We start from the raw sequence: 15,149 nt of genomic DNA on the forward strand, positions 1-15,149 counted from the left end.
TTTGTGCTAAATATCGAATCGACGTTTTTTTATATATATATATATAGAAACACACACACACACACATATATATACACATAGGTATGTCTACTTAATATATATATATATATATATAGAAACACACACACACACACATATATATACACATAGGTATGTCTACTTAATACTTTCATATCAAACGGTATAAATATCCCGCGAGAGCTATTAAAAACGTTTGATAAATATCTGAAAAACTTTAATCGAATAAAACAAATATTTTCTATAAACTTTTACAGATATTAATCCCCAATGATTTACACACGATGAGCTGTATTAAAACAGTCCAAAATGAAAAGTAAAAAAAAAAAGAAAAAAAACAAAAAGAGAACGAAAAGTCAAGACAAATTACTAAAACTTCCAAAACAGACGACCAATCAAAGTGCAAAAATCGAAACTTATATTCGACGATAAAAGAAGGCTATCATTCTTTTTTTCGTGTGCAGTGGGCGGAAGAGAAGAAGGACGGCGAAGAGAGAAGGTCGAAGAAGAGAGGAGACGAAGAGGGATTATTTGGAAGGGATAAGAAGAGGGATGAAACAATCTTCGGCGTATTCACAAATATTTAATAGATAATAATAATTTTTCAATGCAAAATAAGTCCTATTTTGCATTAAACATCTATCTATATATATATATATATATATATATATATATATATATATATATATATGTACACGTACACATGTATGTATCCATCCACATAAACTAGAACATTGTCGTTTAATCACTGTCAAAACTTGCATTTCTCTTCTAGTTAGGTTCGTCCATTGGATCATATCGTAGTATCATATAGGGATGGATGATAAGTCTCGTAAGGAGCTTTAATACGCAGCGGCGGCATTGGCGGCGGGGGAGTGAGGAGTGGGGAGAGGGTGGGGGTGGACTGAGGTGGACGGGGTTTGGAGAGGAGTGAGTATAAGGGGCGGAGGAGGCCATACCGCCTGTAATGTACATAATTAATCTCCCGTGCCTGGTTTGAGCAACGACGTGGGAATAGTATCGCAGTTAGGGAACTATCTTCCTTCGTCTATATATATGTATATATATATATATATATATATATATATATATATATATATACATACGTACGTACCTATATGTACATATATATATATATAGATATATAGATGAGAAACGTCGTAGCGCGTTTATAGGCATCGGACCACGGATCCTAATGAGCAATTAGACCGAGCACGACCGATAATATTGATACAACGGTAAACGTTGGATCTTGGAACCTAGCCAAGTGTGCTTGGACAAACCTACCACCGTCTACTCTCAGCCCTCTGTCTGTTTGTCTGTCTGTCTGTCTCTATCTCTCTATCTCTCTATCTGTCTCTCTCTTTCTCTCTCTCTCTCTCTCTCTCTCTCTCTCTATATATATATATATATATATATATATATATATATATATATATATATATATCTTTCTATCTCTCTCTATCTGTACGATAATGCGCATAGAAGGAGCTATCGAAAGCAACAAAAACGATCTACTTGTTTATCCTCCATTGTTCTTTCTTCGCTTCGTAAACTTTTCTTTTATATTTTTTCTTTTTTTCTTCTTATCTCTTTTCTTTTCTTTCCTTTTCCTTTTCCCAGTCTTCTCCTTCCCTTCCCCTACCAGTTCTCATCCCCACTCCATATCGATCTTCTCTCCGTTCTATCGATGTAATGAACGAGTTAAATGAAAGAGAAACGAATGATAGAAAATGTCCATTCGACATGATAAAGGAAATCGTTCTTCGATTCGTCTATGATTAAATCAAATTGATTGTTATTAAATAATTAATACAAATGATTCTGCAATGAAATTTCAATACAGATTCTGTTTATTTAGATTTATCGATTTAATTGAAAGAATAATTTTTAATCAAAATTAATAAATCGAAGAAGACAACGAATCCGATCGGGAAAATTGATTTTTTCTTTTTTTTTAATTGGAGGTAACCACAAATATTATTGAATCGTTCGTAAATTATTTCGAAAGTCTTCGAAGAAAAGAAAATAAGAAAAGAAAAGAAAAGAAAAGAAAAGAAAAGAAAAGGAAAGAAAAGAAAAAAGAAGGAAAAATGAATACTTCCGGTGAGTTATATTCCGAAGCACTTTCGAAACGAGCTCTACACATGTAACATATTAGAGTTCTAACGATCAGAAGGAAGTACTCTTCGGGAACGTAGAAAGTTTCGAGAAAGTTGGACGTATCTAGTATCTTGTACGGACGTTGCATGACGAACACGCGATTATCCAAACAATTTTTGCACGCGAACACTAGGCGGATCCTAGAGGGTAGTGAAAAGGTGGATACCCCATTACTAGACGACGTCCTTGGAGATTCATCGTTCTCCAGCCGGTTAGATTTATTAGACTCCTTTTACGCTTCGATTACTTTCGAAATAGCTCGTTCGACCCCTATTTACACTTCGATAAATCCTTATTAAGTAAAATAACATATTACCATGATTGATATATACATATATATATATATATTCAAAAGCAATTTCATATTACTAAATTATATAATGATATAGTTATCTCTAAATTTTAATTAAAATATAATTTCTTTTATAATAGATAATAAATATTAGATGGACCAGAAAGTAATGTTTCTGCGCATGTCGATATTTGATTGTGATTAAAAATAAAAACTTGTTAAAAATTTATTCGTTTGAATTTAATTTAAGAAAGCGACATTACTTTCCGGTCCACCTAATATTTCAATAGAAACAAATTTTAATTTATTTTCTTTAACTATAATTTTCTCTTTTTTTTTTTTTCTTTTCCGTTTTTTAATACAGTTAAAATATGATTTCTAAAAATTCAAACTCAAAATATCCATATAAATACTTCTAATATATACTCTTATATCTAAGAGGTATATTAATCAATGTCAATTATTAATAATTTTGAAATATGTCGAAATATTTGATAATTAATAATTAATAATTTATTCTTAATATAATCTGTAAAACCCAAAGACAGAGAGAGATAGAAAAAGATATCTATATATATATATACATAGATAGATAGATAGAAAGAGAGAGAGAGAGAGAGAGAGAGAGAGAGAGAGAGAGAAAGAAAGAAAATTATGCTACGAACTATCGACCCCCTTTTTCTAATGAATTAGAGATATTTCCAGCTGTTCCGGACAAGTTCCTGATTAATTCAAGAATAAAGATCTTATTTGGCAACGATAGATATCGTTCTCACGGCTGACGCAGCATCCTCATCTAACGATAAATAGATTTCTACGATGAAGAGAAACGAGACAACATGAGCGAAATCGTTTGCCGGTTATTAATTCGTTCCTATTCTACCTACGACCATAAGCGCGTTACGAGCCAAGTTTCCGCGGTCTCACCGTGCGACGACTCGTAACTCATGCAACGGCAAACTTAAGACGTGCGACAGACGCCTTGATATCTCGAGTTATACTCAGTAATTACAGAAAGAAAGAGAGAGAGAGAGAGAGAGAGAGAAAGAGTGGGAGGGGGCGGGTTCGTGGAAGAAAGTAATACGAAGCGAATAATTATTATTATTATTATTATTATTATTATTATTATTATTATTATCCTGTTCCAAATTATCTATCCTATCAACGAAATTCTGTCAACGGAAGAAAAAGAGTATAAAATTCATTTGTTACGAGTGATAACGAAGGAAAGAAAAAAAAGGGAGAAAAAAAAACATGTAATAACATGTAAGATAAAAAAAAAAAAAAGGAAAAATATATAGTAACAAGTACGAAAAGAAAAAAAGAGAAATATAATATAACGAATGAAATGACAAAATGAAAAGGAAATATTAGTAATGAATAAAATGACAAAATAAAAAATACAGTAAAAAATGAATTAACAAAAATAAAAATATAGTAAGAAGTAAAATTTAAAAGAATAGATAGTAAAGAGTAAAATAACGAAAGGACAAATGCAGTGACAAATAAAATAAGAAGAAGAAAAAAGAGAAAAAAGTTATATTAACAAGTAAAAGAGGAAAAACAAAAAAGTAGGGACAAGTATAATAACTAAAGAAATTAATTAATTAATTAATTAATTAAGAAATAGAGAGAAAAAGAGATACAGAGAGAGAGAGAGAGAGAGAGAGAGAGAGAGAGATTGTTGCATACAAGAATGTATAAAAAAAAAAAGAGAGAAGAAAGAAGAAAAAAGAAGAAAGAAAAAGAAATCTGACGGAAAGAAATTCTTTTGAAAAGCTTTTCTTTCGACAAAAATTTGAAATCTTCGAATTCTCGGTTGGTATGGCATATTTCTCTGGTGACTATGGAAAATCCCTTAGGTAGATTTTCAACGTCGGTAGGATAAAGTCGGTGTCTGTATACGTGAAAAGCAGATGGAATATCTTAAGATGGATATCGCGTATAGTCAAAGAACCACTTTCCTAAGGCCAGAAGATGCTGCATAAATGATACATAAACAACTGTGAGTCGACGTTTTCTCTATGAGTGTATGTATGTCTATATATATGTGTGAGGGAATGAATGAATGAATTGATGTTTATACAAGAACGAAAATTGACGAGGAACGACGGACTCGTTGACGACGATGTCATCGTTACGACAGAAAATCAACAATATAATTTTAATAAGTAAACAAATGTAAAAATTTGAAATATCTTTTATCATCCTATATGTATATTTATCTACATATACGTATATATCTAGATAACATTATATTATCTAAATAAATAAACGCACAAAGTATCCTTCCTTCTTTTTATCTATTCATTCCTTCATTCGTTTTATTTATATCTTTCTTTATCTTTTTTTTTTTGTTTTTGTTTCCTTTTCTTCCTTTCTTTCTTTCTCTATCGTTTAAAATGTTTAATGATATTTAAACAAATAGTTGAAAAAATATTTACGTAGATACGCAACTACACAGAGAGATGAAAGTAAATAATTATTTATTTATTGTAATCGAATAAATCTTCTCATTTTTGTATTCGTTCGTGTTAAAAAAAAAGAAAAAAATTTGTCAAAAATTATATACTCTATTATCTTGACTTTAAAATCTTCGTCATTTTTTTAAACTTTATAAAAATAATTATTAATAATATACATATATATCCACTCTAGAGAATTGCGAAAATATAATATGTATTTGTAATGTTTATTGTAATGTTTATAAAAAAATTAATTAATAAACTATAACTTTACGAAGACTTATTTCAAATTGATCAATGTACGTATACTTTCTACACTCATTGTATATATATATATATATATATGTATATATATATATTATATATTTGTATATATATATATTTGTATATATATATATATATATATATATATATATATATGTGTGTGTTCCGATTTTGTGAAATCTTTGATATACATGAAGATATTTATCTTTCTACGTAATTTCTCCAATTTCTTGTCTCTTTAGACTGATAAATATTTATATATATATATATATATATATATATATATATATATATATATATATATATAAATATATCGTATAAATACCCAATCCAAGCTTTAGTCGGTGTTGATGGCGAATGACGCAGACACGTACGGAGATGGGCGAAACTAATTTCCGCTCGGAGATGAAACAGCTCTCATGGCGTTTAATTCGTGCCTAGGTATCAATGAGGATAGATAGGATGGAATATTAGTAAAGGTAACGTTAACGCTTACGTCGAGGACAGAACCCCACTTATATTATACATATAATAGCTTATATCACAAAATCGTGCGAATCTATTAGAAATATCGTTTTTTAAAAATGTTTTTACGTTGTAAAGTGATAGACACTTTACAGGTTCAATATGTCAAACACGTTCTTTTTATGACCTTGAACGCATACAATATACATAGATATGTATTTATTTACGTCTCGTTAAATCAAGCAGATTAATGATACAGACGAGTTAAGGCACCTTTCATGGATAGAAATGAAAACCATGAACGATAGTACGTATTATATACATATGTACATATGTACTCATTTTCTGTGTATATAACGTTATGTAAAATGAGAACATTTATTCTTGATAATGAAACTTGAAATCATTGCAAGACATTCCCATAATGCCTTTATAAATTTCTAAACCATTCTAATCCATGATTAATGATATGGTATAAATGAACACATAGATACGTTTTTGTTTATGTTATAAGTTATATATATATATAATACATGAAAATATTTAAACCCATAAAAGTATACATGCTTAATAATAACGAATAATAATTTTTTTCATGCATATGCATATTCAATATTGTAATATCTAATCAATGATTATCTATGAATCCTATGAATTCGTTGATATCTTGAAAAATAATTAATTCTATGAAAATGATGAATTAGTATTTAACGTTCTATAAAATGGGAAGATTCATTCTTGAAATCATTGCAAACTCATTCCCTTTATAAATTTTTAAACATTTTAATCCGTGATTAATGATACGATATAAATAAACACATAAGTACGTTCTTATATACATATTATACATTATATTCGTATGTATATGTAAATATGAAAATTATCTTATCTATAAATGTATTCGCTATATTATAATATATCATTCTTTTTTTATGTATACGCATACATAATATTATAATATATAATCTATAATGTATAAAGATATTATGGAAATAAATATGTTTATTTATGTTTTTAAGAGGTTAACCCAGAGTAGGTGAATTTATGATAAGGTCCTATCCCCTCGAAAATAAAATTGATTAATGCTACGATATGAGTATACCATACATATATATATATATATATATATATATATATATATATGAAAATTGTATAACCTATTAATGTATCTGCACATTACAACACAGATTACACATTACAATATTGTAATATCTAATATATAAAATTAAAAATACATTACAAAAAAACTAACACACAAATAATATATATATATATATATATATATATATATATATATTTATAATATAATATGTATATTATATTATATACATAATATATAATATATCTATATAATAATTAATTATATTAATTATATTAATTATTTATAATATATACATATAATATTATTATACATGTATAATAATTATTAGGTTGGAAACTATGAAACGGGCGTTGAATTAAAATAAAAAACTAAACAAAAACGCCCGTTTCATAGTTTCCAACCTAATAATTTCTTAATACACACTTCGATAAGATATTATAATTAAGTATCATTTTAAAAATTAAAAAAATATCTAATAACGGGAAAAAAAAAGAAATAAAACAAGCAAAAAAAAAAAAAAAAAAATATATATATATATATATATTAATATATATATATTAATATTAATATATATATTAATATTAATATATATATATATATATATTAAGCTTACTCCTTAATTCTTATGAATCTAGACGTAGCCAAGAAAAGAGCCGAATTAATTCATTAAGAAAGTATGCAGGTCTTGCACAATGCAATGAATGGCATACAACGCTTGGCATAGTGCAGACGTTTCGGGCCCGATGACACGTAGAACCGGTACCATTGACGTTCCTTCAACATTCCGCACGAAATCTCCCTACGATCACGAATGGGAAGATCCTTTCTCTCTCTCTCTCTCTCTCTCTCTCTCTCTCTCTCTCTCTCTCTCTCACACACACACACTCACTCACTCTCTCTCTCTCTCTCTCTCTCTCTATCTTTCTCACTTTATCTATTTATCTCTGTCTTTCTCTCTTGCAAATACCACATCCTGCTTCTATTTGAACTTAATGCGAGAAAACGTCGCTCTTCGACCATTCCTAAAGCTTTTGAGAGAAAAGAGAGAGAAAGAGAGAGAGAGAGAGAGAGAGAGAGAGAGAAAGTGAGAGAGAGAGAGAGAAAGAGAGAGAAATAGAGAGAAACGTTCCGTCCAAACGAGTGCTCTTTATTACCGAAATACACAGCACGGTAGAAAGGTCGTTTCTTGAAACGCTTCGGCTGCCATTTCTACGCTATCGAGTTTACTGTTAGCGAACGTAAAACTCTTTTCCGAAGAGCATCGAACTTAATTTTCCTTCGATAGGAAAGTTGTTACTGTTTAAAAGACGTTCGTAGAAATATTCAATCAGAATTTGTTCTACATGTATCAATACGTAAAAAAATTTAATATAATTTCCAAATATGTAAGAACATTATCGTCCATAATAATTATAGATCGTTTAATAATTCTATAATCGTTGACGTACGATAAAATATTAATATCGTTGGAGTAAATTGATACGAGAGAATATGAATTCCCGGTATTTCTTATAACGACAAAATATACGTCCATATTGATTCTAAACAATTTATATCAATATTGACGATTTAACTGAATCAAACGTACACGTACGATCCTACCCAATCATCGAATCAAATCGATGAATGCGATCAAAAAAAAAAAAAAAAGAAAAAAAAGATAAATAAATAAATAAATAAAAAAGAATAATGAAAAAAAAAAAAATGTAAAACTCGAATCCAGTAAAATTCCTTAGATAAGCGTTATCTTCGATTATAAATTTTGTAACTCTAACAGGATTAATAAAACTTTGAGGTTTCTTTAATCCAAAAAAACAAAACAAAAGAAAGAGAAAAGAAAAACGTACGATTCCTTTTCTTCTTTAATCAGATAGAAAGAATGAGAAAGAGAGAAAGAGAAAGAAAGAGTGAGGGAGAAGTATGGCGTGCTTATTCACACGGGATTATAGATCAAAAGAACGTTTTTAAAGCACACGACCTAAATACGAAGCGATACAACCGGAGACCACCATGCCTTTTTTCTTTTTTCTCCTTTTGTTTCTTTTTGTTTTTTCTTTCTTTTTTTTTCTTTTTTCTTTTTTTTTTTTTTTTTTTTTACTTGGTACGTCGGCCATCGCTATTCTTGAAAGAAAGAATTTATGGCGGCAACGAGTTTTCACACGGATGTATATATACATATATATATATATATATGTATATGTACATATGCATATATATGTGTATATGTATATGTACACATATGACTGATGATCGATGCACCATGCCATATTTATTTTACTGCCTTGCAGAGTTATACCAGAAATGATGATGGAGCGGAATTCAAACGATTCAAACGAACAACACTGCCGACTTTCTACTGTAAACAGCCAATAAAAAGAAAAAAAAAAAGAAAAAAAAAATATTCGAATGAATGAACGAAGGAAGAAAAAAAAAAGGAAGGAAGGAAAAAAAAAGTATGAACAATTTTATATAAACGTCCATATAAATGAGAAATATTTAAACAGCATTGATCCGACAGCTCCATTCAATTTTTCGATGTTTTTTTCCACTAAAGTTAAAGCGATGTGTTCAATCCGTGTAAGCCGAATGACGATTGTCTAATTAAAAGGAAAAAAGAAAAGAGAAAATATAAAATAAAATAAAAATGGAAATAAAAATAATAACAAAGGAAAAAAAAATGTTATATTTATATACATATACATATTTATTTATATAATTTTATTTATATATATATATATATATATATTTAGTTTTACGTTCCACTCCACTAACAATAATAATAATAAAAAATTATTATTATATATATATAATAATAATAAATATATATAATAATAATAAAAAATTATTAATATTGTTATAATCGTAAGAATAAAGAAAGAAAGAAAGAGAGAGAGAAAGAGAGAGAACGAGAGATTGTATACATTATACATATATTATACAGATACACAAAACTCCATTTAACTCCAGTTGTCCTAAGACCTCAGATCCCATTAGTCCCGCCATTCCCACTACTCCCATTACTCCAATTCTCGTGACAGAACCTTCGTTAATGAATAAGAAGTAACCCTAATCAGAATAAATTGACTTATTGAGCTTATAACACCTTACAATTAACATTTACATACATATATATACATATATATATATATTATTATATGTATATATATTAAATGATATGTATATAAAAATTAATGTATATAATTATAAATAAATTATATGTACATAATTATAAATATATATTATATAATATATATCATATAATATATATATATATATATATATATATATATAAAATAATGAAATTAATACTTTTATTTTAAATATATATATATATACATATACGTTCGTGTATATATATGTGTGTGTATGTGTGTGTATATGTACATATAAAATAAAACTATTAATATTTCTATATCAAACGATTAGAAATTTCATTAAGAAAAATCTTCGATTCCCTTCGCAGAATATTTCTTACGATTATAAAACGTAATGTTGCTATATATTTATTTTTTCTTTTATTTCTGATATACGATCCAAACAAATTACTCTTCGATTTAGGAATTAAAAAATATCGGACATCATTGATTTAATAAACATTCGATATAATTTCTCGATAGCTCGACTTTAACTGCGCTATAGGAAAAACGAAAGAAAAATAAATAATAAATGAATAAATGAAAAAAAAAAAAAAAAACAACAACAACAACATAGTTTTTCCTTAATGTATCACAATTTCAATAAAAATTTTCTTCGTGGATTATCCAACCCGTTGAATCTTATTTTTTGTTAGCATTCATAAATGGCCACGGTTTCTTGTTTTTTCTTTTTTCTTTTCTCTTTTTTCTCCGAACAAATACAAATCCATAACACTTCGATGAACACGGCAATTATTTTTGGTATCTTACTACCGACCCCATTTTGAACTCTTTAATGTGTTTACTTAACAAGGAAAAGCTAAACAACTCTCTTTCGTCTTTCGTAAATTCGCCACGATTTTTTGTCGCCGCTTGAAAGAAATCTATTCTATAAATCTTACGTAGATGTTTAAAAAAAAAAAAAATAAAAAAAAAAGAAAAAAATAAAAAAGAAAATAAAAAGAAACAATCTTGATTAATCGATCAATCCATTATCAGACGACAAATTGAAATTATTGATACATCTTATCGATATGTAAATAAAATTCACGTAAATACACGATGTAATAACATGTTACATACAACAATAATGACATAGAAAAAAAAATCACATTAGTTACGTTATTACGTAAGTTACATTAATTATAAAATAAATCACATTATAAATATTATAAATGTAACAAATTAATATCATTGATGAGTGAATTCTTATTCTCTTATCATTTATTTCTGACGATTGATACTCATCGATTATTATTAAAATGATATATTTTGAAATAAAAAAAAAAAAAAAAAAAAAAGAAAAAAAAAAGAAAGAAAGAAAGAAATAAACAATAAAAATATCGAATAGAGAGAAAGTTATTCGCTCTTCTTTCCTTCCAATATTACAAATTTACAAGGATAATAAAAAATGATAATCCAAAGAAATCAAAAGAAATCACGTAGAGTGTATTATACATTTTCTTGCCTTTATATCCACTTAATTATAAAATAAAAATGTATTGATATTGATATTGCAAGTAAGAAGGATTCGTAAATGTCAATTTGAGAATACAACGAATTGAATATATGTATGTACATATGTAATACGTATACGTTAGTATAAATATAAACAAATGCGATACATACATATATGTAGGTACAATTTTCGATATTATGAATTATACGCGAATGTTTACTTTTATTCTTAATCTCTTATTGTTTTTTCTATGTTTTATATGGTTCTTCGTTATCCTTCGTGTGTTTGTTGTGTGCACGTGCGTGTGCATAAACATATAAATATATAAATATATAAAAAAAAAAGATATAATAAGAAAAGTTACATTATTTTACGTATAAAATATATCAAAACTGCGAAACATAAAAGACTCGACATTTGGTCAAACCGAAAGTTCAATGTTTTTTTTTAATTTTTTCTTTTATCTAACAAACTGTATTTTTTCCATTAATTAATTACATATTTTAATTAATTATCTTTAACATGAAAAACAAACATATGTATATATCAGTATGTATATATCAGTATATCGTATATATAAATAAATAAAAGAAAGATAGAAATAAATGCATTTATTTAATATAGTTTTTCTGTTCTGTTTTTTTTTCTTTTTTTTTTTTTTTTTTTTTTTTTTATTGACGGGCCAAAATTACTTTCTTTTTCTTTTTTCAAATGCAACAACGATCCAAATGAAATCCATTTCTCTGTACTATTTTCATTTCTAATGAAACGTCGTGAATGTACTTACATATATACGTGTTGTCGACTTCTTTTTCGTTCAAATAAATAAACAGTACCAAACAATTTTGAAATAGTTCCCACAAGCGAGATAAAAGCGCGCGAGAATATTGTATTGAAATAATTCGTTCCCATGTGTACGACCGCCATTTTAGTTTCTCTCTTTCTCTCTCTCTCTCTCTCTCTTTCTCTCTTTTTCTTTTTCTCTTTATCTTTGCGTTCTTATAAACTATATATGTTTAAGACTTAAAGTTTCAATTGGCTCGAGAAACGGCCGAAAATATCACGGTACAGACAATATCGTTTTCTCTTTCTGGCAAAGCACTTTCTTCGTTGTGCGCATGCGCGACGTTTAATACTTCCAATAAAAGAAAACAGAAAAGTTAATACAAGCTATTTGTAGGTTAGGATAATCGGATAATATATTAATTTAATATACTCGTTAATAATTAAAGAAAACTTATTTACCTCTACTATTATTTTACAATATATCATACCTTTTTTTTTCTTTTCTTTCTTTCAGATGAAAATTGATAATTTTATTTATACGATGTATCATATTCTAATCCGCGTGATTTTACAATTCAATTTCGTATTTAACCGCCTGCGCAAAACAACTTGCGTACAACGCGCGAAATAATTTTCTTCTGTTTCTAACTTCATCGGTGACACTTCTATTTACTGGAATAGACATACATATAATAGTTTTATTATAAAAATATATATATATATATATATATATATATATGCTTTTACATGGATATGTGTGATAAGGTGGAATCCATTCAATTTCCGGTGCTCTCACACAAAAACGACATAAAAAAGGTGGCCGTCATTTACCTAAAGGCGAGTATCGCTTATCGGTTTTTGTTGACCAATGAGAGAGCTGATGTTACTTACAGGTTCAGTTCAGCCAACCTCATTGGATTTAGTTCTTCGCTGAAAAGCGTATGGTGAAGACATTATTTTTCTAGATATTAATCGCAAATCTATTCGTTGTCTTTATCAATAAAATCTATATTTAATATATATAAAAATGTACGTAAATTCATTGTGTAGTATATAAACTTAACCCTACAATGTTAGTTTGATGTGATGACATCTAACGGGAAAAAATATAACAGTGAAAATAATATATATTTTGATAGTCATATTTTAAGGTTATATATATATATATATATATGTATGTGTGTGTGTGTATATATATATGTATATTTAATATATGCATATATAGATATATTATATAGATTGAAATAAAATTATGTTTGATAATTATATTAATTATATTACAATTGATGTATATTTGTTTAGAAATAATATTAACACGTGATAAAATTACACATCTAATTACAGATATAGCTGTGCTATCTAGAATATAACTAATTCAAGATCAACGTTTTCATCTGCTTCTAGCTTTTGAAATTTGTATTTCTATTAGGATTTTTCTGTCTCTATCTTTCACTATTTTTATATATATATATATATATATATATATATATATATATATATATATATATTTATGAATATGCTTGCTTAATATAATTGTTAAAATATATATATATACAAAAATTGCTTATATATATTCATAAAAGTATTTAAGAAATGATTTAATCATAATATAACAAATATATACTAATATAATATATACTTATATAATTTAATAACATAAAATAACAACGTTGAGTCTTGAGTGATAGAATATTGTTTTACACATACAATAGTTTGTTTAATGTTTTATAGTATACTGCAATATAAAATCTACTATTTGAAAGATGACAACCCCAATAAGTACAGCAATGGATAGATTAAGTGCTGCATTAAATTCAAATATAATACCAAATCAAGAATATTTACTCCAAGGCTCGGTATTAGACAGTGCTGTGGAAGTGTTGCTTCATAGATTAAGAGGCTTATGTGATAATGTTGATAGCGGTCCTGAAACATTCAACGATCATGAAATGTGTTTTAGTATTAGAAGGTATTCAATAAAAGATATAATAAAACTGTCAAATAAAATGTTATTCAATATATTTAATTATAATGTAAAACTAATGAAATAAGTCAAAGTTTATATATAAGTTTTTTGTTTCTAGAGGACCTCCTCCTGAACAACCATTACTGTTAAGAGTTAGAAGGGCTTTGGATTATCAAGATATGCCTTGGCAATTAAGATATATAGGTCAACCAGAATTAGGTGATAAATCACGTCCTACAATTGTACGCAGTAGCATAGATATTGCTACCAGCAGTACCGTAGTTGAATTTTTAACAGAATTAGGTTGTAGATTGGATTTTGAATATATAGCTAGAGGTTACATGTTCCGCAAAGGTAGAATGAAAGTTACAGTATCAAAGATTTTTAAGATGGGTCAACAAGGAAAAATACCTGAAAGTGTAGAAGCTATATCCCAAAGTTATCTGGTAGAATTAAGTGTTCTTGCACCTAGTGGTCAAGATGCAATAGCAGAGGATATGAGAATATTCGCAGAACAGTTAAAACCATTGGTTCAGCTTGAAAAGATTGATTATAAAAGACTTGTTCATTAAAGTATACATTTGAAAAAATATAAAGAAGATATAAATATCATATTTTGTATTAGAATTAATTTAATAAAATATAATAACATTGCAAAACACCCCCTTATGTATATGATCTTATGAAGTAAATTATTTATTTTAAAAATATTGATTTTATTAATTATTACTTTTGAATAATTCAATTAATTAAAACTTATAAAATCAATACCTACAGAAAATATAACTAACCAAAACCATATGTTACATCTTTCATATGTTCCGCGGTCACAACGTAATTCAAATTACGTTTATTATCGATTTTTTAAAAACGAACATTTATCCCATAGATTATCTTTTATAGGATTGAAAATAATTCCAGTTAATTTGCGAATAATATTTATTTTTTACTTTAAACGTGGTCATTATAAAAACAAGCATAACCTTTTTCATATAATACTTGATATCTATTGTCGGTATAAATAATAACGGAATA

At 27.3% G+C, this 15,149-nt stretch overlaps 1 protein-coding gene and 2 long non-coding RNA genes across 6 annotated transcripts; 1 reads left to right on the plus strand and 2 right to left on the minus strand.

Annotated features, from left to right (window-relative positions):
• Window positions 1-9,641: 9,641 nt before the first annotated feature.
• LOC124431926 lies at window positions 9,642-12,803 on the minus strand. Its single transcript, XR_006944151.1, has 3 exons — window positions 12,637-12,803; window positions 12,150-12,497; window positions 9,642-9,835 (listed from the first exon to the last, which is right to left on the minus strand). It is a non-coding gene; the product is annotated as an uncharacterized LOC124431926 (long non-coding RNA).
• A 244-nt stretch (window positions 12,804-13,047) lies between these two features.
• On the plus strand, window positions 13,048-14,773 carry LOC124431647 (mediator of RNA polymerase II transcription subunit 18). Of its 4 annotated transcripts, none has more exons than XM_046979785.1 (3): window positions 13,048-13,177; window positions 13,880-14,117; window positions 14,233-14,773. In XM_046979785.1, the coding sequence occupies exons 2-3, from the start codon at window positions 13,912-13,914 to the stop codon at window positions 14,684-14,686; spliced, it is 660 nt and encodes a 219-aa protein (XP_046835741.1). In that variant the 5' UTR covers window positions 13,048-13,177; window positions 13,880-13,911; the 3' UTR covers window positions 14,687-14,773. The 4 variants fall into 4 exon arrangements, with proteins under 4 accessions (XP_046835741.1, XP_046835743.1, XP_046835742.1 ...); XM_046979787.1 differs by having other exon boundaries at window positions 13,052-13,087; XM_046979786.1 differs by having other exon boundaries at window positions 13,165-13,299.
• LOC124431648 lies at window positions 13,943-15,080 on the minus strand. Its single transcript, XR_006944049.1, has 3 exons — window positions 14,890-15,080; window positions 14,526-14,650; window positions 13,943-14,074 (listed from the first exon to the last, which is right to left on the minus strand). It is a non-coding gene; the product is annotated as an uncharacterized LOC124431648 (long non-coding RNA).
• Between the last annotated feature and the right edge of the window lie 69 nt (window positions 15,081-15,149).

Source organism: Vespa crabro, chromosome 22 (assembly GCF_910589235.1).
Source record: "Vespa crabro chromosome 22, iyVesCrab1.2, whole genome shotgun sequence".
In the NCBI taxonomy this organism is placed as follows: Eukaryota; Metazoa; Arthropoda; class Insecta; order Hymenoptera; family Vespidae; genus Vespa; species Vespa crabro.